Source organism: Macaca thibetana, chromosome 2, assembly GCF_024542745.1.
Source record: "Macaca thibetana thibetana isolate TM-01 chromosome 2, ASM2454274v1, whole genome shotgun sequence".
NCBI lineage: Eukaryota > Metazoa > Chordata > Mammalia > Primates > Cercopithecidae > Macaca > Macaca thibetana.
Window position 1 is genome coordinate 2,215,496 of NC_065579.1, and position 24,339 is coordinate 2,239,834.

Sequence of the window (24,339 nt, forward strand, 5' to 3'; positions counted from 1 at the left end):
GTGCTCAAGCAATCCCCCCATCTCAGCCTCCCAAGTAGCTGGGACGACAGGCGCACACCACCATGCCTGGCTATTTTTTTGTATTTTTAGTAGAGACAGAGTCTCACCATGTTGCCCAGGCTGGTCTTGAACTCCTGAACTCAAGCAATCTGCCCACCTAGGCCTCCTGAAGTGTTGGGATTATAGGGGCTGGCCACTGTGCCCCACCTTCTATAATTTTGAGTTTGACTGATATTTTTTCAATTTCTCAAAATCTTAGATTTTCAACTTTCCTAGTATTTTTCAACATTCTTTCCTAACATTTAAAGCTGTGTGTATTCCTTCAACAAAGCTATGAAAGCCTCCAAACTCATTACTTGGCAATTCATTACTATTTAGTTCAAAACATTAATTTATTCTGTGATTTCTTCTTTGACTCACTCAGAAGTATAATGCTTAATTTCCAAATATATGAGAATTTTCTAGTTATCTTTTAGTTATTGGTTTCCATTTAAATTGCATTATAGTCAGAAAGTGTTTGTTTTCTATCATTTGAAATTTGTAATCCAGCAAATGATGAGTTTTGGTAATTGTTTCATGTACACTGGAAATCCATGTGTATTCTGCAGATGGTGAGTGCAGTGTTTAACATATGTCAAGTAGGTAAAGTTTTTAATTTGTGTTATTCTGTGCCTTCACTGATTTTTTATATTTGTTTTCTTATTTAATTGCTTCCTCACAGGTATGTTAGGTTCCTTCTCGATGATTTTGGAATTACCTTTTCGCCCCTATGAAGCTGTCAATTTGTACTTTTTATGTTTTGAGAATGCTATTAAGTGCAAACAAATGTATGAATAGATCCTCCTGCTGGAGTGAATCTTTTACTTTTTTTTTTTTTTTTTTTTTTGAGACGGAGTCTCGCTCTGTCGCCCAGGCTGGAGTGCAGTGGCGCGATCTCGGCTCACTGCAAGCTCCGCCTCCCGGGTTCACGCCATTCTCCTGCCTCAGCCTCCCGAGTAGCTGGGACTACAGGCGCCCACAACCGTGCCCGGCTAATTTTTTGTATTTTTAGTAGAGACGGGGTTTCACCGTGGTCTCGATCTCCTGACCTTGTGATCCACCTGCCTCGGCCTCCCAAAGTGCTGGGATTACAGGCGTGAGCCACCGCGCCCGGCAATCTTTTATGAAATGTCACTCTTAAGGCCAGTAGTACTTCTTGCCTTAAAGTATACTTCGTCAGCAATATAAAAATCGGCCTAGTTTAGCATGGTATAGCTTTTTCTATTCTCTTACTTTCAACCTTCCCATAGCCTAATTTTTAAGGTGCGTCTGATGAAAGCAACATATAATTTACTTTTTTCTTCACCCATTCTGACAATCCTTGTCTTTTAATTGGAACATTTAGTCCGGTAGTCTAATATTTGCCTAGTTTATACCATCTTACTATTTATATGGTTTTGCCTCACTTGTTCTATGTTTGTTCTATGTTCTATGTTCTATGTTTGTTTCTATTTGCTCTTTCTTAATTTTTACTTAGATTCTATTTTTTTGTCCCCCAAAAGTATTACATAATGGTTACACATTCTTCTATTCTCTTAATGGTTACCTGAGAGCTGTGCTGCATACTTCAGTAGCCACTAGCCATATGGAGCTATTTAAAGTTCTAACACGTTACCTTATAACTTTAGTAATATTAATGATGATGATTACAATGACAATTTAAAACCCATAGTGCTTATTTAATCCTCACCACATAATCTGAGGTGAATATACATACTACTATATCTCAGTTTTATAGATATAGAAACTGAGATGCAGGGAGAGTAAATAAATTACCCTACAGTGATTGAATTTGTACACAGAGGCTATGCCTCAGGCATTTACACTTACATGATATTTTCCATGGATTTGGGTTTAATAAAAATGGAGATAGGGTAAAGCTGTGCAATCTGTAATCTCTTTATAGCATTTCCAGACACATCAAGGATACAGTGTTTGCCCTAAAATAAAAGGAACAAAGAAAAAAAAAACAAGTGAACCAAATATTCTCAGTAATATCAAAGGTACATTTCCCACAGGCCCAGAGTCTAAATCGTGGTATGTCTGGATCCTTGTTCACTTTAAGCAAACTTGTCACTTCTCTCAGCAAACTTGATAGGAAATGAAATGATTATGCATAATTTGCCATTTTCAAACAAATACAGTTCCTAGTTTTCACAGATCAGTAATTTCTCAAAATGGTGAAAACCAGAGCTCCCCCCCTCCCTTTTCTTTTTTTTAAATTTAAGAGATGGGGTCTTGTTCTGTTGTCTAGGCTGGTCTTGAACTCCTGGGGCTCAAGTGATCCTCTCACCACAGCCTCTGGAAGTGCTGGGATTATAGGCATGAGCCACTGTGCCAGGCCCAGGTTCCTATTTTTCATTCTGCCAAGAAAAAGTATTCATAAAGACCCCAAACTACCATATCTCCCCATAGCTATCATTTCATAAAAGATAAAAAATCCTAGAGTAAGGGCAAACCTTTTAAATAAACAAATGTGTGAAACCTCATTACCACTACTCAATCCTTCTATTTCTCATTTTACTAGGGACAGACAAAAACTCATAAACTAGCATATGGGACCCAATTCTGGATTTAAATGACAACTTTTCTGACAGGCTTAAACTCACTGACAAAGGATACTTAGGTTTTTAATACAGATGGGCATTTCCATGGTAAGCAGAGTAGTAGTTATTATTTATGACAGATTTGCTTCTAATACATTTGAAATCAGGCCCTCCCCCATAACGCAACTTCAGTTTTTTGTTTGTTTTTGAGACGAAGTCTTGTTCTGTCACCCAGACTTGAGTGCAGTGGCACGATCTCGGCTTATTCCAACTTCCGCTTCTTGGGTTCGAGTAATTCTCCTGCTTCAGCCTCCCCAGTAGCTGGGATAACAGGTGTGCGCCACCACACCCAGCTAATTTTTGTGTTTTTTGTACAGATGGGGTTTCACCATGTTGGTCAGGCTGGTCTCAAATTTGCGACCTCAAGTGATCCACCCACCTCGGCCTCCCAAAGTGCTCGGATTATAGGTGTGAGCCACCACACTTGGCCCCATAATGCAACTTCTAACCCAAGGACTTGAGTCCAAGTCAATACATGATAATTTCAATTTGGTGGGCACACTTAAAATAACAAATTTAATACTGTAAAATACTCCAAACATATAGAAAAGTAAATAACAGACACTATGTATCCATTATCTTTTATCAGATATAAATATTTTACATTATCGCTTAAACATTTTAGTAACTTGATACTGAAATATTAATATTCTATGTTTGCTTTAGCTCTTTCTATGTATGTACATAATAGTTTGAGAAAAAACTGCATAATGCTCCTTTACCTCATATTTCTTAAAAACAATGGCATCTCTTATATAATCACAATATGATTCCAAGTGGCCATCTAATGTTCCTTATTGGAAAAGAAAAAAAAAATTTCCTGGTCCAGGATCCAATTCAGGATCATAGGATCACACACTGTGTTTAGCTGTAAAGCCTCCTTAGTCTCCATCAATCTGACACAATTCCTCAGTCTTGGTCTTTCTTGATCTTGATGTTTTTGAAGAGTATAAAATATTATGTCATAGAATATGCCTCAACCTGGGTTTGTGTGTTTCCTCACTCTCGGATGGCAGGTTACACATTTTTGGCAGGAATACCACAGATACAATGTGTGTCCTTCTCAGTCCATCATATCTGGGAGGTGATATTATATCTATTTGTCCCACTGGTAGTGATGCTAATTTTGATCACTTGTTTAAGGTTTTATCTGCTAGGTTTCTCCACTGTAAAATTATTACTTTTGCCTTTGTAACTGATAAGTATTTTGGGGGAGGACACTTTGAGACTATATAGATATCCCATTTTTCATCAAATGTTCACTAATTTTAGAATACACTGATGGTTTTTGCCTGAAACAATTATTACCATGCAGTTTTCAAAAGATTTTCTAATCATTTCTTCTACCTTGATTAGTAGACAGTCCAAAGTGTTCCCTTCTATCCACTTATTTACTCATATACAGATGCTCCTTGACTTATGATGGGAGTTACGTCCCAATAAACCCAAGTTGAAAATACTATAAATTGAAAATGCGTTTAATATACCTACCCTACTGAACATCATAGCTTAGCCTAGATTACCTTAAATGTGCTCAGAACACTTACTCTACAGTCAGACAAAATCATCCAACATACCTGTTTTATAATTAAGTGTTGCATTTTTCATGTAATTCATTGAGTCCTGTACTACAAGTGAAAAACAGAAAGGCCGTATGGGTACTTGAAGTATGGCTGCTACTGAATATGCATCACTTTTGCGCCTCTGTAAAGCTGAACCATTCTAAGTTGGGGGCCATCTGTGTTTATTTCATTATGGAGTCTAGGATTTTAATTTTACTCTATATATTATAATCTGTGATTATCATTTATCTTGATATTCAAATTATCTCAGACTTGGCCAGTGGGGGACCCCACAGCTTGGTTCCTTGCCTTTTTACACACCCTCATCACTCGTGGACTGCTCCCTTGTTTTTCTGGCAGCAAAAATGTTACAGGCTCATCTTGCACTTTTCCAGTCCTGGCCCCAGAATCAGCCATTTCTCTAAGGAGTCCTGGATCTTTCAATTAACGAATTATATTTAGAAGCCAAGACCTGGGCACCAGATATTCTCATGGCTTATTCAGGGTTATTTTTAGGTCTTCTTAGTGGATAGAGCAAATAAGCATACGTGTGTGTATATGTAAATACACATCTTTCTAGATCTACTCTATTACAATTCATGGGTTCATATTCATAGCTCTAATTATCTAATATCTACAATCCAATTATCAGAGTTCATTTTATCCTCTCCCTTTTTCTGACAGTCAAACCTCACTCCCACTACTGTCATTACATTAGTTTATTTGCTCAACCCTAGAATATATATTAGTTTCAGAACTGTAAGACCATACACTCCACCCAACAAACCTACTAATTAGAATTTTATTTTGTTTACAGATCTTTCTGTCTTCAGCTTGTGTTAAAGAATCTCTGGGATTAAGACTTCTCCCTTCTCCCCTCTTCAATGTAGTTATTCATTTGAAATGGTTGGACATCATATCCTATGTACAAAGGCCATTTTTATATCTTATTTTTGTGTGAACTATGTATTCTCATCTTTTGTCCATTTTTTTTTTCCCTATTGGGTTTCTGGTCTCTATTCCCTGTTTTTATGAGTTCTTTATATATTGGGAATATTAGCCCTTTTCTTCTTGCAAATTTTTTTCTGTCAGTTGTCTTTTGACATTGTTAATGGTGTTTTCTAATAGTTTTTGGAAAAGTTCTTTGGCCATAAAAAAAGTTTTTAAAAATTTTAAGTGGTTAGATTTATTGATTTTTTCTTTTCTTTTTTTTTTTTTTTTAAGAGCCAGGGTCTTGTTCTGTTGCCCAGGCTGGAGTTCAGTGGCATGATCATAGCTTGCTGCAGCCTCAAATTCTCAGGCTTAAGTGATCCTCTCAACTCAGCCTTCTTAGTAGCTAGGACTATAAGGGTGTGCTGCCATACCTGGCCCTTATCTCCTTATAATATATGCTGGAGGGTTAGGGTTAAACAAAAGGTCTATCTCTAGCAAATGACCTTAAAATAACTTCTCTTAAATTCATGTTACCATTCCTATTTTCACTTTCTTTGTCTACCTTATTTACCTGTTTTATCTTGTATGCACTTTCCTGAGCCACCAAAAATTAATCATGTAGGTAAGCAAATTCATTACGTTAATAAAACTAATTAATGCTGTATCTATCCTACCACTCTTTCATACTGTCAAAGGCATATCTGATTAGAAGCTATATTCTGGGATTAGTCTGATGCTTACCTTTTCTGCTACTTCTCGCACAGACTGAACACTTGTTCCATATAGATGATTGTTATACTGGCCAGCTTCAATGAATTTATGTTCCTGGATATCTTTTTCCATCTGCTCTCTTGAAGTCACAAAATGATAATCTCTTCCGTCTACCTCATAATCTCGTTTTGGTCTAGTTGTATCTTTAACAGAAAAAAACTTGGGGAAGTGTTTAATATTAAAAAAAAACCCCACAATAAATCCATTTTCTACTTATATCATTGTTTTGTAAAGTTCAACAGATTAATTTAAATCTGAGAAAGGACAACAATATGGAGGATGGAAGAGTAACTGATAAAATAGGTACAGACCGTTAAAAAATGGTTCTACCTATTTTTCCCACACACAGTGACAGGCATTGTTAAGAGTAACAATGAAATATTTTTGTCTGGTTTACTCACGAGGGACACAGGATCCAAATTTGTCGGGAAATTCTGAGATCAAGTCGTCATTGATCCGGTCTTTCATGGGTCCCAGTATGATCACTGGCCGAGTGTAATTAACTATAAAGATAAACTGCACGTTAAAAGGAATAAACAGTCAACAAATATCAATGTATTTTATTTCACTACAGAACAAAAATATCCTTAACTGTTTTAAATATTTTTTTTCTTCTTTCTCCATCTCACTCTACCATCAACCAAAGATGCATAACTTGCTCTTTTATAATCTTGACTAAGATCTTAAACTCTACTCAGTCTTGTTAGAAGTCATATTGATAAATCAAGTTAAATTTGGTATGTTAGCAGATGTTTCTTTACATTGCAAATCAAAGCATAAAGTGTAGTGTTTTACAGATGGCTCTGAAGTAGAAATTGTAAGGAAGCAGAGCAAAGAAGGGCAGAAAAGAAATTGGATGTGGGAAGTGATATAATCCCAGTAGTAGTGTTCTAAAAAGATGATCTAACAGAAGTATGAACTCTGGGTTGTATGGGATCATGCTGGAAGAATGGAGATTGGTAGTGAGACTGAGAACTAACACTGTGAGAGAAGGGAAGAAAAGAAGGTCATACATAAGAAAGAAGTAGAATAAACAGTGCTCGGAACCTAACTGGATGAGGAGGAGGAGGAACAGAGAAGGCTCAAAGATGCTTCCAAGATTTTCAAAAAAGGGTTATTTGGAAGATAGTGATGCTAACAAGAACACTGGAACGAAGTTGCTTAGGAAATAAAACACAAATATAAAAGTCAATATGAAATGACTAGATTCTAATATACTGTGGAATAACCTATGTTTCATAAACACATGTAGTAAGTTTCTGCATATAAATGTAGTAAAAAAAATTCTAATATAACATTTTTTGGGGGTATTAGACTTTTTTCTTCCAAATTAAAAAGTATATTCTTCTAGAAGATTATAAAACATCAATAGTCTTCACAAACCTTCTTGTTGGTTCACTGGTTCATAAGATAAGACGTATTCTTCTTGACCACCTATTAGAAAGTGAAGGCACAGATGAAAAATGTGTCAAGATAATTGATGCTCATCTAATTCTTCATGAACAACGTTAGACATTACTACAACTTTCCTGAGAAAATGGCAAAGATATGGAAAGGTACTTTATGGCAAGATTTAATTAAAAAAAAAAAAAAGGGGGGGGGCAAATTATAAAGTCATAAAAGTGAGTTTGCTAAATGTAAAACAAAATACAAATGGGCTATTTAATCAATATTATATTTTATAGATAATCAAATCTAAAAATCTTCATTTGTGATGCTATGTTTACTTAGAATCTAAGAAATATTTACTTAGAATCTAAGAAATATTAAATCTGTTAAAGATTAATGCTTTAATGAGCAGTTTATCTATCTATCTATCTATCTATCATCTATATACATATTAGGTAACTTGTTACTATTAAAAACATGCTACTTTTTTAGTTCCACCAACTATAATATTGAATACAGTATATTTTATTTTTAAAATAATTACATCGTAAAATTAAAAATTATAAATGCAAAGGTAAAACTACTGTTACTATTTCACTGATGAAAAAATTCACTAACTCAACTTTGTAAAAAATAATAAATTTAATGTGAGTCAAAAAGAGCTTTAGATAAAACTAAATCCTTCCAATAAAATAAACCACAGTGATAGTAAAGGAGATAAATATATTCGCTTTGACCTTAAAAGCACAAGAAGTTAAAGCTTCTAAAGGTTAAATCAAAGGTTCAGAGCTTAGGAAATATTCTAAATGAAAGAGTCTACAAATTATATCTGAATTCAGTGTAAAGAAATAAAAAGAGTTAAAAACTCTAAGAGTTGGTTTTTTTTTTTTTTTTTTTTTTGAGATGGAGTTTTGCTCTTGTTGCCAGGCTGGTGTGCAATGGTGCGATCTCAGCTCACGGCAACCTCCACCTCCCGGGTTCAAGCGGTTCTCCTGCCTCAGCCTCCCGAGTAGCTGGGATTAGGCGTGCGCCATCATGCCCGGGTAATTTTGTATTTTTAGTAGAGATGGGGTTTCTCTGTGTTAGGCTGGTCTTGAACTCCCGACCTCAGGTGATCTGCCCGCCTTGGCCTCCCAAAGTGCTGGGATTATAGGCATGAACCACCACGCCCGGCCAAAAACTCTAGTTTTAAAATAACACACACCCCCCTCACCCCACACTGAAAATTAGTTAACTCAAGTGGTTCAATGACAGCAATCAATATTGGATAATGTATTTGAAGATTTTCTCTTTACCAAGATCCTATAACAATTTTACCACGAATTTTGCGATTGGTTTATATTATATGTATGTAGCTGTAGGTCTTTTAAATCCATACATTGGCATAAACATTCTTTTCTGCTTTAAAAGTGTGTATTTGTTTTCAATTTTATTATTAAAGTATATAAAACTGGTATTTTATAAGCTGCTTTTTAAAGTACTGGATGTAAAACATGGCTTACATACTAGCAAACACATGCAATTTGAATATTTCACACCTTAATAATTCATGCAAATGGTAAGACAGACAGTATATACTTTCATTACCTCTTTAGAAAGCCACTCAACTACCCTATAGTGGGTTCTGGTTATAAGCAATAAAATGCTGAAATACAGGAAATCATTTCCACACCAAAAAAAATCATTAAGTAACTACTATGTAGAAAAATAATCAACCAAATGAATGATGGTTAAAAGTATATACTGTCAACATGAAAAAGTATTAGGGACTGATATTAACAGGATGGACCTTTTGAGCAGCCATACTCATCTGTAATCAAGATTACTTTCATATTAGACAGCAGTAAAAAAAGAAAGTTAGAAAAGCAATTTTAATTTTTAAGGTGCTACAACTGATATTATGTACCCTCCCCTTCTCCCATGCCCCAAGTCTGTTTAAAACATCACATGCTTGTGCAGTTCACTTAATAAAACCAAGAATATAAAACAGCAAAAGAGAAATTAGTATTATTTTTCGGGCAATCACTGAAAATGTTCCCTTATTTCTTCTGTTTACCAAGTGCTGATGATAAACAATAACTTGACCCAGATCAGTACCGATGACAAAGAATAAAAAAGGAAATAAAGCTAATGATAATTTAGCATTACTGAAAAATACTGTTTTAGTGCTCATGTTAAAAACAGAATTATTAAACAGAATGTCAAAATACAAGTTTTCCCTCATTTAACTATTTGCTTCTCATAAAAAATACATATACATATGTATCATGTACACGAATAATACTAAACCGTTTTTAGTATTAAAATTTTATAAATTAACCTCTACATATATAGTATGATTTTATTTTTCAAGTACAGAATTTTACTCGTCTCTCCCTGATTTTAAAATAAAGATCATATAACTTTAAGTTTTTAGAACGTATCACTAAGAATCCCTCCACCCCTGCAGAGGATGTATTACTCGAGATTACAAAAGAACAAGTAACTTAAGACACTTACGGTAACTACTTTCACTATCGCTGGCATTAGAAGTTACATGCTCTGAAATTGCAGGACAATGAAAAAAGTAAAGAAAACAGTGTCATGAGTTTAAAAAGCAAATAATCAAAATAAAATGTTGCGATATAAGCCATATATAACAAAATAATTTTTTAAAAGCATTTTTTATTTTCTTTAAAAATATTATTTTTTTCAAATAATAAATATTAGCAAAGGAAAACACCTGTAATTAAGGACAATGTCTTATTTTTGTACAACACAGTTTCTGAACAAATCTATTATAAATAGCAACTAGAATATGTCAAAAGGGCAAAGTGATCCTGAATTAGTCCAAATGTAGACATAAAACCCAATGGAGAAAATAGTTGGCACTATTTCAGTTTTTGAAACGGCAGTAACTGGCAAAGGGGACAAACTATTTAAGCAGATAGATGCCCATTTTAATGAAGGGATGTCTTTGTAATTAAAAATAAAGAGATCATCTTATTTTCAGTCCAGCTTCACTCCTGTTTCTGAAGATGAAAATCCATGTTTCTGAGATCATACAGATAAAGGATTTTAGAAGTCATAAATTCAAATGTCTTGGCTGGAAGGGAATGCACCAATGGTGGCACTGCATTTTAAAACCAACTAATATTTCTTAGAAACTCTGCTTTGATAAGACTGACAGTGGCTGCTTTGCAAAACATAAAAAGACAATGAAAACAAACACACCCAGCCAAAAACTGCCTGTCCCCCCCTTAAAGGTGACCCGTTTCACGATTTCATTGCTTAGTAAACCACAGGCACGCTCCTCATCCATGTAAATGTGATCTCAAGTATTCTCTCAATAAATATCCCCCTTGCATTACACAAAGACTAATAATTTCTAAAAAACAAAAATAAAACTTTCAACGAGACAGGGAAACTGACATTTTTATTTTAACTTTTTTTTTTTTTTTTTTTTAATTAAAGGGACAGGGCCTCACTCTGTTGCTCAGGTAGGAGTGCAGTGGTGTGACGGAGTGCAGTGGTGTGACGGAGCGCAGTGGTGTGACGGAGCACAGTGGTGTGACGGAGCACAGTGGTGTGACTATAGCTCACTGCAGCCTCCACCTCCTCTCCTGGGCTTCTGTGATCCTCCCATCTTAGCCCAGAGTGGCTGGGACTTCAGGTATGTACCACCATGCCCTGCTAAAATTTTGTTTTTTTAATAAAAGAGACAAGTCTCAACCATGTTGCCCAGACTGGTCTCAAACTCCAGGCCTCAAGGGATCCTCCCATTTCAGCTTCCCAAAGTGCTGGGATTACAAGTGTGAACCACCACACCACACAGCTGGAAATTTCTTTTTTTCTTTTTTCTGAGACAGTCTCTTTTTTTGAGACAGTCTTCCTTTGTTGCCCAGGTTGGAGTGCAGTGGCACGATCTCAGCTCACTGCAACCTCTGCCTCCTAGGTTTAAGCAATTCAATTCTTGTGTCTCAGACACCTGAGTACCTGGCACTACAGGTGTATAGCACCACGCCCAGCTAATTGTTCTATTTTTAGTAGAGATTGGTTTCACCATGTTGGCCAGGCTGATACTGAACTCCTGAGATCAAGTGATCCGTCTGCCTTGGCCTCCCAAAGTGCTGAGATTACAGGCATGAGCCACTGCGCCTGGGTGGAAATAAAATTTTTTAAGGTAAAAAAAAGTTTGAGGCTGGGCATGGTGGCACACGCCTGTAATCCCAGCACTTTGCAAAGGTGAGGCAGGAGGATCACTTAAGACCAGGAGTTCGAGATCAGCTTGGGCAACATGGAGAGACACTGTCTGGGGGAAAAAAAAAAAAAAAAAAAAAAAAAAAAAGTGCTGGGCTTGGTGATGCATGTCTGTAATTCTAGCTATTCAGGAGGTTAAGGTGGGAAGACCACTCAAGCCAAAGGGTTCCAGGCTGCAGTGAGCTATGAACATACCACCGCACTCCAGCGTGAGTGACAGTGTGAGATCCTGTCCCTAAGAAACAAAAACAAAAAAGAAAAAAGTTTGAAGATAAGTATCTGCTATACCATACCACTCACAGAGTCTCCTAAAATCAAGTATCACTATTAAAACGTACAGTGAATGGTTGAACTTAAGATTTCATATTAAATAAGATTTTTGAACTGCTATCATAACGAAAAATAAGTCTGTTATTCTAACTTTCAAAGACAAGATATAACTTTCTTAATCATGATTACATACATTTTAAATAAAGCAGGGACTTTAAAAATTGCAAGAAGAATTCACTAATATATGTAAGCACATGTAAAATGGTAGGTTTTTCTTTTTTTTTGAGATGGAGTCTTGCTCTGTTCCCCAGGCTGGAGTGCAGTGGCAAGATCTCGGCTCTCTACAACCTCCGCCTCCCGGGTTCAAGCTATTCTCCTGCCTCAGCCTCCTGAGTAGCTGGGATTACAGGTGTGCACCACCACACCCAAATTTTTGTATTTTTAGTAGAGACCGGGTTTCGCCATGTTGGTTAGGCTGGTCTTGAACTCCTGATCTCAGGAGATCCACCTGACTCGGCCTCCCAAAGTGCTGGGATTACAGGCTTGAGCCACCGCACCTGGTCAAATGGTAGGTTTTTTAAAAGCTTATGTTAAAATATTTCTTTCTATGTCACCACATGGGCTTGATAGCAATACTTTAAAATTGGTGTATAATATTCTATTAGATTGATAAATTATTTACCTTGCTATTTATTATTTAGATATTTTTATTTGCTTTAAACCGTTTTTCACAAGTATCAACAATTATGAATGTCTTCATTTATATATACCTTTTAACTTTTTGTCCTATTTCCTTAAATTTCATTCCCAGAAACACGCCATATTAAAAAAAAGAGTTATTCTGTTTATATTAGCACTGGTATCACCCTCTGCCATCTCTAGTTTGTAAACTAAAGAAAAATTAGTTATTGCAATGGGGTGAAGGGAGGGGAGTATAAGTGGGAGTATAGAAGAAAGAGAATTGGTAAATTTTCAGTTGACAATTATGAAAGCAGGATAAACAAATACTTGCAGGGTTTATTTTTACTACTCTTCTACTATTGAATGTATCTGATATTTATATAATAAAAAGTTTAAGTTACCAAAATCTCTTCACTATCTGTTTTTTTGGGATTTCTTCTACTCACCTTAAACCCTCTAAGATTGCCAAAAGCTATACAACAATCAAACTCTGCAAATTCTTTCAAATATCATCCTACTTAGCTCTTCTACAATAAAACCTCACTACTCAAAGTATGGTCCTTGGAACAGCATCATCATCATTGTTTGGAATGTTACTAGAAAAATAAAATGTTTTTCTTCTGATAATTGAAAATGTTCCTTGTAAAAGCATTTTCCCGAAGAAGACAGTCAAATAACCAATAAACATACAGAAAAGTGTTCAAGTTAATTACTTGTCAGGGAAACGCAAATTAAAACCACAAAGGGTGTCTCTACCATCCACCAGCATGGCTAAAGTGAAAACACAAAACAGACACGTCAAGCATCGACAACGATATGCAGCAACGGGGGTTCATATACTAGGAACGGGCCAACTGGGAAAACTACTTGGGAAAACTGGCAATATCTACTAAGGCTGGACAAAAGTGTATCTATATGACCCAGCAATTCCTTTCCTAGCTATTTCCCCAACAGAAAGGCATATACATGCTTACCACAAGACATGCGTTAAGAATGTTCAAAGTAACACTATTTAAAATAGCTCCAAACATATGTTTATTTATAAGACTGAGACAATATGTGTAGTTTCATATTTTACTTTTTTCATATATAGTGAGCATTTCCCCACGTCATTATCTTTAAATATGATTTTCGATGGTTATGGAATATTACATAGTATGGATAAATCATACTTTATCAGGCACTTCCTAATTGTAAGGCATTTTGCCACGGTTTTAATTTTTTATTTTGCTGTTATTACTAAATAATATTATAATAAGCATTCTAATATATAAGGCTTTATCTCTATCTCTAATTACATCCTTAGGATAAATTCTTTGAAGAGTATTTAGTGGGTCAAAAGATGTGCTTTTTCACAAAGGCTGTGCCGGTTTACACTCCTAATTGTGATACATTAAAAGCAGGCATTCAGCAGAACTCTCTTCGTCACAGGTTTTCCTTTTAAACAAAAGTCTGCAAAGTGACGGGTAAAACATCATTTTGCTTATCACTACTAGGAATTAAACATTTTTTATATGCTTATTTCATCTGCTCATCTTTTGAGCACTCTTGTCCAGCTTTCTAATGGAGAGTTAGCTTGTTTCTTATTACCTGTTAAATAGTGTAAAGATATTATCCCTGTGGCATACATGATACAAACACATTCTTCGAGTTTTTATTTTTATTTTGTTTTTGATAGCTTTTTTTTTTTTTTTTAAAAAGATGGAGTCTTGCTATGTCACCCAGGCTGGAGAGCAGTGGCGTGATCTCGGCTCACTGCAACCTTCACCTCCCAGCTTCAAGTGATTCTCCTGCCTCAGCCTCCTGAGTAGCTTGGATTACAGGTGTGCACCACCATGCCTGGCTAATTTTTGTACTTTTAGTAGAGACGGGGTTTTGCCATGTTGGCCAGGCTGGTCTCGAATTCCTGACCTCAGGTGATCTGCTGGCCTCAGCCTCCCAAAGTGCTGGGATTACAGGCGTGAGCCACCGCGCCCAGACTGATTATGATGTTTGATGAACAGATCTATTTCAAATCTCTCTAACCGAGTTTTATCATTGTACTCAAACGTTTCTTCCTGATAGAGTATATCATGTTTCTCTTCTGGCTCTCCTCTAATACTACATCATCAATCTGAAGCAATGATACTACTCTTACATCCTATTCGTAATGCAAATGAAGATAAGTCTGTTTTTGGCATTTACAAGCTCTGCACAACTATGTGTACGTCTTTAAAATGAGAAGAAAGAAAAGACATATGTAGCAGGAAACCTATGTGCCTGAGGAAATTTTTGAGGTGTTGTACAAAATGGAAAGTTGTAAAAATGGAAAGGCTACATGTAATAAGAACAAACCTTGTCTCAAATCTTACGTCATAATTTTACTTCTGAGTACCTTATGTATCTTTTACTGAGTTATGTTTCCTTTCAGTCTCTGTTAAAGGAATCTTACCTAGTTTTAGTCCCCTGAACTTTTTCAAAATTACCTCCTTTAAAGCATAAAAGCTGCACAGGCTTTTATTTCTAGCTTTTCACAAATGATGATTTAGTTGCATTCTCCCAAACTTCGATCGTACTCTCATTAGTTCTGTTTAGCAAAATTAGGTTTGATAAAACAATTTCTCTGTTTTTGCTACTGTCAACAGGGCAAATAAATAATTTACCTGACTCTCCTCTTCTCAGAATAAAAAACAAATGAATTCATGTCTATACAAAGCATTCTATGGTATCGCTTCTGTTTCTCTGCTCTTCAATTAAATACGCCATTTTTCATAGGTTGTATGAATTTACAGCAGATATACATTTTTTTCTTGATATTCTAGTGTTATTCTGTGTCTCTTCAATAGGTGGGGTTCCCTGGAGTAACTTAACCTCTGCTTGGGGTTCTTTGAGTTTTGTTCCAGTAAGGCCTGATAACTACCTATATTAAGTTGCATTTATTTTCTTATATTAAAGTCTCTCAAGATTTTGCTTAGTTTATGCCCTATATTCTTAACTTTAGAATATAAGCAACTGACGCCTCACGTAATGTCCTTGAACACATCCTTCTTCCCAGTATTTACTACTATATAATCATGGGCACCTTGTCAACTGCCTTATGTCATCTATTTTATGTGATAACCTCCATCATATCCAGTTTTAGAATTTTACTGATATTTTTCTGTCTTCTCCAACATTTTCTGAATAAAATCTTGATCTGATGATCAAGTTACCAGGTGAATAAATTCTTTTAATTCCTGTGAGATGAAGCACAGAAATCTATTATTCAAGGGATCTTAGGTCACTCTCCAGAAAATAAAATATTTTTCTGAATAATGTTGTCTGATAATCAGTTACTATTTTTCATATTATTTCTCTTCCAAAGTCCCAATCTTCAATTAGAACCAGAGATATAGGGTCAAGGTATAATTATCATCTATTGTAACATCAATATGGGAACCAAATTCTTCATTTAGTTTCTTTTTCTAAGAGTTTCCTATGTCTCTGTTCACTTAACAGATAAGAAAAATCTATGGGTCCATTTGTTGATCCATACCACCTCTCAAGTATGTTATCAATCTCAAAATAAATTCTACTGCATACATAAACTGTGCTAGTATCTTCCAGTTTTAGAGGTTCTCATTGATAATTTTCCCCAAACGTAAGAGATTAAACAATGCGTGCCACTACTGATAGGAAATCTGTGGTCCTTACTAAATCCTATAAAGGCACCTGCAGAAATAACAAAGTGTGTCTAACAGAAAGAGTTGTACATAAACACACTGTCCTCAATCTAATACAAACTTAAATCACTACGGTTGAAATAAAAGTACCTACAGTTTAGATTAAAATTCCAGTATAAACTTAGCATAAATCAGAAAAATGCCTCATGTAAAATTTAATGCTTATTAATGTAGGTCTTAGAAAGTTAGAAGATATTGGCTATATGCTTAATGATCAATGAGTTAACAAAGAAGTTTCAAAATGTTTAATAATCTAAACAGAAAGAACCATTTAGAAAACATGAGATTAAAAGATTACTTCTATGAGTCACTGTAACCTCAAGTTACTCAGTAATGTTTGGTAAATTTTCATAGTTAAGCAATTTGAAAACACGCGCAAATTAAAAATTTTATTTGCTAAAATGGCTTCTTGCTTCATTCATTCATTCCAACATTTATTGAATGACTTCTACATACTAGAACCTGTGTGAAGCTTTACATGAAGATTAAGTAACTAGCTAGAAAATTAAACAAGAACAGCAGCAACAAAAACCAAAAACAAAGGCAACATCTTAGCTAAAGGAAAAACAAAATAGTTCTTACACTCCGGTGGTAACTTACAACTTTCTCAAAAAAAAAAAAGAGATACACAACTTATCCCCTCAATAAACTGCTACTTGCATAGTATTCTATTGTGTTTTATGTTTTTATATTATAGCAATGCTTTTCTAACACATAATCAAAATAATTTTAATTATTTTAACAGAAAAAAAGGGGGAACATAAAACTCCAAAGAAGCATATTTCTACATTCTAGTAATGAGGGTACACTTAACAAAATCTTAAAAATTTTTATATTTTAAAAGTTCCTAGCAAAAGTAACTGTCATAAAAATTACAAAAAGGAAAATACAGTTATGAGCATTTTTCAAATGACACGTGAAAAACAAAAATAAAAACAAAAATTATGTATTACAGAAATAAAAGTCCCAAGCATGTGATAAACATGCAAATTCTAAAAGCAATCTAAATCATACACCTCCTTATGCCAGAAAGGCACTACCATGAATCTCCAAACGTATCTGAATAAGGTAGGTCTGTAGATGGAGGTTAAAAAATAACTTGGGAGTATTTTGATCACTTACTCAGGCCTTTTGATCCCATGTCGTCAGGGATCTCCTGTAGAGGGTAGTCCCCAGAGAGCAAGCAATAAAAAGATAATCAAAGAAAATAGTTGTCAGTAATGCATGAAATTGGTGCTACAGTAGGAGACAGTTCCAAGACCATTACAGGTACATCTATCTTACAGAGCATTTTTACAGATTTCTAGAACTTTGAAATGAGCTAGCTGCTAACTGTAACCTACCAAAAGAATGAAAGTTCTAGCAGGAAGGCTGATTCAGGGTGAGAAGCAAAATTTTAGACCATTTCTTGCTATTTTAAAAGTAAAATCCAGATAGTCTACATATAATGAAGAAATAGGATAAAATGGAATGATTCCAGAGAATCCAGTATCAAAGACTAGCAATGTTATACCTAGAAATCAACAGGTAGCTTCTCATGTATTCATGTTCCTCCTCTAAAATATTCTTTGAATGTATGAATGTGAAGTGTTTTTCATAAAAATCTTTCCTTCAAATAATTGCATTGATTTATACATATTTATATGTTCAAATTATAAACATATAACTGGAAAATAATGTTTGCTTTAAATTAAGAATGCCTAAGGTACCAGAAAAAGTTAAGATAGGCATACAAATTAATTTATATTTGTTAAGTTGCCCTTGAAGACAATTAGCAACCTGCTGCAGCTCTTGAAACTGTCTCCATGGTAACAACCAACTGCAGGGCAGTAGGTCCCTCTCCATTTTATTTTCAGTTGACCACTGGATCCACATACTTACGGTCAGCATCACTTGTTTCCTGCTCACTCTGGTCCTTGTTCTTGTAGAAGGGGAATTTTCGGGAAAAGAGGTTCTTTTTACGCTTGTCATTGAATGACTGCTGAAGAAGAGAAGGAGGGGCAAAACAAAGGGATGTCTACTGTCTGTGTGTACAAAGGCCCAGCCCAGCAGCTCTGTGGAAGCTGACTCCTATGGCCACAGTGTGCAGTTTGTATATGATTTTTACTTTAATCTCATGTAAAGTGAATTTCTACTTTTGAATAAATTCTAACATTTTGCAACTGAAAATACTTAAGAATTTCAAAGAGCGTAGTTCATTTATACCTAAAAATAAAAATGCTACTTGACAAAAAAAGGCAAATCAGTTACTACTACAGTACAAACGAAGCTAACATTTGTTTATACTAATCTACATTTTTCCAGAAAAATTTCCAAGTATTATGTGCTCTACAGCAAAAGATATTTAATGCTACTTTGCTGCTCAATTACGTTTTATTCATTAGGAAGTAATCTTTGTTTTATTTTGGCCTGACCATAGTTATTCCTTTATCTCTTTTTTTTGGCTATGATGAGCTAACAGAAAAGTCACTGTTTAAAAAGTAAACCAAAATGATTATGAGAAAGTTGCTAATGCTGAATATTTAAAAACAAACAAATTTTTTTTTTTGGAAGAGGATAAAAGGTAACTAAATGCTTATGAGCCAGAAAATGGGAAGAAAACTAAAAGGCCCATCAAGCACACAGAGTCCAGCAAGAGATTTATCAATGCCATCTCTAGCCAAGCAAGAAGAGTCAGAAGTCTCCTGACCAACGTGAATGCTATCAGTACTGACTTATTTATTCTTAAGTTCTACTCTACTTATTTAAAAAAGTATACATAAATAACATAGAACCACATCCAATCATTGGCACCACGTCCTTCACAGGGAATAAAAAGTCTGGTGTCCACCAAAGCCACAAGGCAATTAAGATTCTAACAGTTTATATGTAACTGTAATGTGGGAGTTGAGCAGTTGATCTGATGTCTCTTAGCACACATGTTGGAAATAAGTTTTTCCTTGAATATCCCATTTGTACATTCATATATTTAAGAGTATGTGGCACAAGAATGATGAGGCTATCAAAGAGAAATGGCTTCGTTTGTTATTTCTCTGTCATAGGCGTCCATGTTTGGAAGGAAACAGGTTTACCTACCAGTGACACTAAGAATTATTAGTTTTTGGAGGGGGAAGAGAAAAATATAAAGAATAGAATTTTTTTGTTCTGATCTTTATGAGTTTATACACATTTTAAGATGCTGCATTTTTCATTATTTTGAAGGGTATTGACATGAACAGCGTGTTTTTAGCACGTCCTTATTTTACGCATGCGATGCCAGGTGATTAGGGTGAAGTAGCCAGGTGCAGTGGCTCACATCTGTAATCCCAGCACTTTGGTAGGCCAAGGCAGGAGGATTGCTTGAGGCCAGGAGTTCAAAACCAGCCTAGGCAACATGGCGAAATCCCATCTCAACAACAACAAAAAAATTAGCTGGGAGTGGGGGTGTGCGACTGTAGTCTCAGCTACTTAGAAGACTGAGGCAGGAGGATCGCTTGAACCCAGGAGTTTGAGGCTACAATGAGCTATGATCACACCATTGCATTCCAACCTGGGTGACAGAGTGAGAACTTTTCTTTAAATTTAAAAAAAAAAAAAAAAAAAGTGAAGTGGAGTAAAGTGACTTTTAGCTCAAATTCTATGACTTGAGAAGACTCATTCTGATAAAGATCTTTATAAAAACAAGGTTAAACTTTTATTTTTACCTTTTCATATAATTAATTCAGGATTAATAAGTTCACAGTTCATTAGCCAAGCAGACTGTCTTGAAATCAATCTTAAAGTTTGAAGGCTCTGAGGAACTAGATAAAAAAGAACTCTAAGTAGAAGTTAAAAATTCAATCAACAGAAAAAGTATTGTGGGGAAATCTGGGCTTGTAACTATTTTATAAACTGTCAAGTAGCATTATTTGAATAAAAATCTTTGTTCAAATCCAAATTTTAGAAAGGAGAAAGAGGAGAAAGTGTTTTAGCAGAAAAAATTATGGTAATCTAATTTAGGGAAAAACTAAATCTTTTCGTTCATAAGACTCAATGGTTTTGAATTTAGCAATAATTTTTATATCTGATACAACTGATGTGTTTTTTATAAAAGTGTATTCATCCCTCTTACTGCATCTATAGTGGTCAGAGTCAGTTTCACAGCAACCAACCAAAAGAAACATGAAGTTTAAAATGTCTGATTCTTATTATCTTTGCAGTTAGCCAAAATGAGATATCATAAAGATATCATAATATAGGACAGAGAGAAATGCTTGTTAGTTAAGAAATGTATTAATTGTATCACATTTAATATCCTCCTGGTGAAGAACTTATTAAAGGTGAAAAAAATAGCACAAGCAACCAAGACAAAAATGTGTAGGGAAAACACAAAACTGAAGACTTGCTATCTCCAGTTTCTCTGTATTTTCAATCAAAAGTACTACATTTAATACTTACTGTCATTAACGCTATATTGTAAGAGAGACAGTGTAATATAAGAATTGATAAAATATCATAAATTCATGATACATATATTAAATATCTACATACATAATTTCCACATGTAGTATTTCAAAATAGCCAAATGAATGTTAGACATGTTAGTGAGAAACTAAAATGTTGTAAGTCTGTAGTAAAAATAAAGTCCATAATCACTAGAACTATGTAAGGAAAGGAGGAGGAGGAGGAGGAGGAGGAGGAGGAGGAGGAGGAGGAAATGGTATTATAGAAAGAAATGCAGTTCTGATCAATGGCAAGCGTATTTTTACCCCACTCAGTATCATGCATAGTTTTGGTGCTGTGTTAGAACACAGTGACTCTGTATAAAGTTGGTTACAGTCAACAAACAAGACTAAGATTTAAACACGTCGTTAATTCAGTTAACTTCTTACAGTATGAAAGAAAAGTTACAACATGCAACCTTTTTCAATTTATTGATGGTATATTGTACTAAATCATTTTTAAAGATATACATAAAACAAGCGCCAAAAAATTCACATTTTTCAAATCCTGAGCATTTACCTGGGATTTTTCCTCTAATACAAATTTCTATTTTAATATTACTTCAGGTCACACTATATAATTTGGTATTTTTCTGAAAGCTACAAGTAAATTTTAAAGGAATTTACCATTTCTAAAAAACTGAATGTAACATACAATTTTCTCAGATTTAACTTCTTGAACCAAAGATATTTCTCATCTTTTAAATTTTAAAGCTTTAAGTCTGAGTGCTTAGTGATACCAGAGATGTTCAGAGAGTAAATTTATTTGCTAAGTTAACATTCCACATTCATTTCAAATATTATCAAAATTTTTATTTAAAAATTTTGTTTAGTATTAAAAAAAAAACCCGAAACATAAAACATTGCTATAAATGGTATTTACATAACATGTATTCAGTTTGGTCTCCAGGCTTACTGCTGGAATATTCCACTGCAGTGAGTTCAGGATTATTAACAATTACATCCACAATATGGGATGAAGCCTGTACCATCTTTCTCATCTATTGACAGCCCAAATATTTAGATGCAAGCAGGACTTAAAGTGAAGGAAGAATAAATACACTTCTAAAATATATTATGAAAGAAGTGATATATTTCTTTCCTTTTTTTTTTTTGAGACAGGGTCTCACTGTGTCACCCAGGCTGGAGAGCAGTGGCATGATCATGGCTCACTACAGCCTGGACGTCCTGGGCTTAAGCAATCCTTCCACTTCAGCCACGGGGGCAGCTGGGACTACAGGTACAAGCCTTCACGCCTGGCTAATTTTTTACATTATTTTTTTTCAGAGATTGGGTCTCGCTATGTTGCCCAGGCTGGTACTGAACTCCTGGGCTCAAGTGATCCTCCCACCCTGGACTCCTAAAGTGCTGGGTTACAGGAGTAAGCCGCCATGCCTAGCCTCGATATATTTTTTTTTCTTTTTTTTTTTTTTTGACAGGATCTCCCTCTGCTGCCCAGGCTGGAGTGCAGAGGCGCAATTATGGCTCATTGCAGCTTTGACCTCTGGTGCTCAAGCAATTATCTTGCCTCAGCCTCCCAAATAGCTGGGACTATAGGCATATGCCACCAAGCCTGGCTAATGGATATTTTCTTGATCACCTGCAAACTTCTCCTCATGACTAGCACTTTGTTTCTGCCAAATAAAATTTCATATTGATTCCAACATTTAAAACACAGATTCTCTTAAGAAATTAAAGCAGGAATAATGTGGGGAAAGAACAAAAAAATTTCCAAAAATTTGCTTGCAACAACTTGTAAACTTAAGATTATGACTTAGCATTTCTGAAATGCCTATTTTCTTAGCAGGGTCATTATTAAATTATCTGCCATGATTAACACTAGTAACACAAATTTCTTCTTTTTTGAGACAGAGTCTCACTCTGTCGCCCAGGCTAGAGCACAGTGGTGCGATCTTGGCTCAATGCAAGCTCTGCCTCCCGGGTTCAAGTGATTCTTGTGACTCAGCCTCCAGAGTAGCTGGGATTACAGATGCCCGCCACCACGCCCCGCTAATTTTTGTATTTTTGGCTTTGCCATGTTGGCCAGGTTGGTCTCGAACTCGTAACCTCAGGTGATCTGCCTGACTTGGCCTCCCAAAGTGCTGGGATTACAGGCGTGAGCCACCATGCCCGGCCTAGTAACACAAATTTCTTTTTTTTTTTTTTTGAGACGGAGTCTCGCTCTGTCGCCCAGGCTGGACTGCAGTGGCGCGATCTCAGCTCACTGCAAGCTTCACCTCCCAGGTTTATGCCGTTCTCCTGCCTCAGCCTCCCGAGTAGCTGGGACTAGAGGCGCCCGCCACCTCGCCCAGCTAGTTTTTTGTATTTTTTTAGTAGAGACGGGGTTTCACCGTGTTAGCCAGGATGGTCTCGATCTCTGACCTTGTGATCCGCCCGTCTCAGCCTCCCAAAGTGCTGGGATTACAGGCTTGAGCCACTGCGCCTGGCCACAAATTTCTAATTGGAAGTTGAATGAAGGTCAAATACATTTCATTTATTTTTATTTATTTTTTTTTTGAGACAAGAGTGTCGCTCTGTCGCCCAGGCTGGAGTGCGGTGGCTGGATCTCAGCTCACTGCAAGCTCCGCCTCGCGGGTTTACGCCATTCTCCTGCCTCAGCCTCCCGAGTAGCTGGGACTACAGGCGCCCGCCACCTCGTACGGCTAGATTTTTGTATTTTTTAGTAGAAACGGGGTTTCACCACGTTAGCCAGGATGGTCTCGATCTCCTGACCTCGTGATCCGCCCGTCTTGGCCTCCCAAAGTGCTGGGATTACAGGCTTGAGCCACTGTGCCCGGCCACATTTCATTTATAAAAGTAAGCTTGACCAAAAGTATGTCGTTAATAATATACTGAATGATAGTTTTGATAATTTGGAAGGGTCTGTGAAATGGTTGCTTTAATTTAACAAATGCTTACTTAAGTATCTACCATTGTAAAGCACCATGGCAAGAACTGATCATGATTGATTCCTATAGCAAAATCCTTTTTATTTTAACAATGTAGCTCAAACAGGAATTATGAAAATGTAGAGATTTCAAATACTCACCCCTTTATCTCTCGTTTTAGAATTGAATTTCACTGTTTTTAATCGGGCTCGTTCTTTCTTCTCAACTCTGTCAAAGTATAGAATGTTATTTTTTTTAAGTAAAACAAACACATCTAGGGGTCTTACTAGAAATAACCAGAATTGATATCTTTAAAATGGGCATTTTTATATTGTAAAACCTTTAGGAGCCATCTAGGTTTGCATCCTCAAATTAGAATTGCTGAAAAATGAAACAAAGTGCTCATTTTATTATGAAACAAAACCTGATGCTATGACCTATCAATACACAGTACATAGGTGTAGGAGTATCAATACACAGTACAGACATGTATACTTTTATACGTATACTCAGTTACAAAATTATATGAAAGTATGCGGCACCATTTCTGAGTTTAACAATTTCCCAAGTTTTGTTTATTTTTAAGTATTAGCTTAGCATGAAGCACATATGCTAAAAATTAAGCTTGAGAAAGAGAAAGCAAATGTGGCAAAACGTTAAAAATTGGTGACAGTGGGACAAGGATATGTGGATGTTCATTGTATATTGCCTTTTTTTGTACTCACTTTTCTATAGCTCTGAAACTTTTAATAATAAAAAGGTGGGATATTTAAAAATTAAGCTTAATTCTAATGATACGT

General features: G+C 35.6%; 1 protein-coding gene across 29 annotated transcripts in view; it reads right to left on the minus strand.

The window, feature by feature from the left end:
- Nucleotides 1-24,339, minus strand: part of DLG1 (discs large MAGUK scaffold protein 1) — a 282,292-nt gene that overhangs the window by 15,992 nt on the left and 241,961 nt on the right. For 8 of the 29 annotated variants that reach the window (XM_050779129.1, XM_050779118.1, XM_050779130.1 and 5 more), the window contains 7 exons: nt 23,701-23,767; nt 17,314-17,347; nt 9,800-9,841; nt 7,295-7,345; nt 6,313-6,414; nt 5,882-6,054; nt 1,870-1,979 (listed from right to left, as the gene is read on the minus strand). In XM_050779129.1, the coding sequence (XP_050635086.1) occupies nt 1,870-1,979; nt 5,882-6,054; nt 6,313-6,414; nt 7,295-7,345; nt 9,800-9,841; nt 17,314-17,347; nt 23,701-23,767 (579 nt within the window). Of the gene's footprint in view, nt 1-1,869; nt 1,980-5,881; nt 6,055-6,312; nt 6,415-7,294; nt 7,346-9,089; nt 9,126-9,799; nt 9,842-17,313; nt 17,348-18,072; nt 18,173-23,700; nt 23,768-24,339 lie in introns of all 29 variants that reach the window. The other 21 variants (XM_050779109.1, XM_050779108.1, XM_050779116.1 and 18 more) reach the window with 6 other exon arrangements.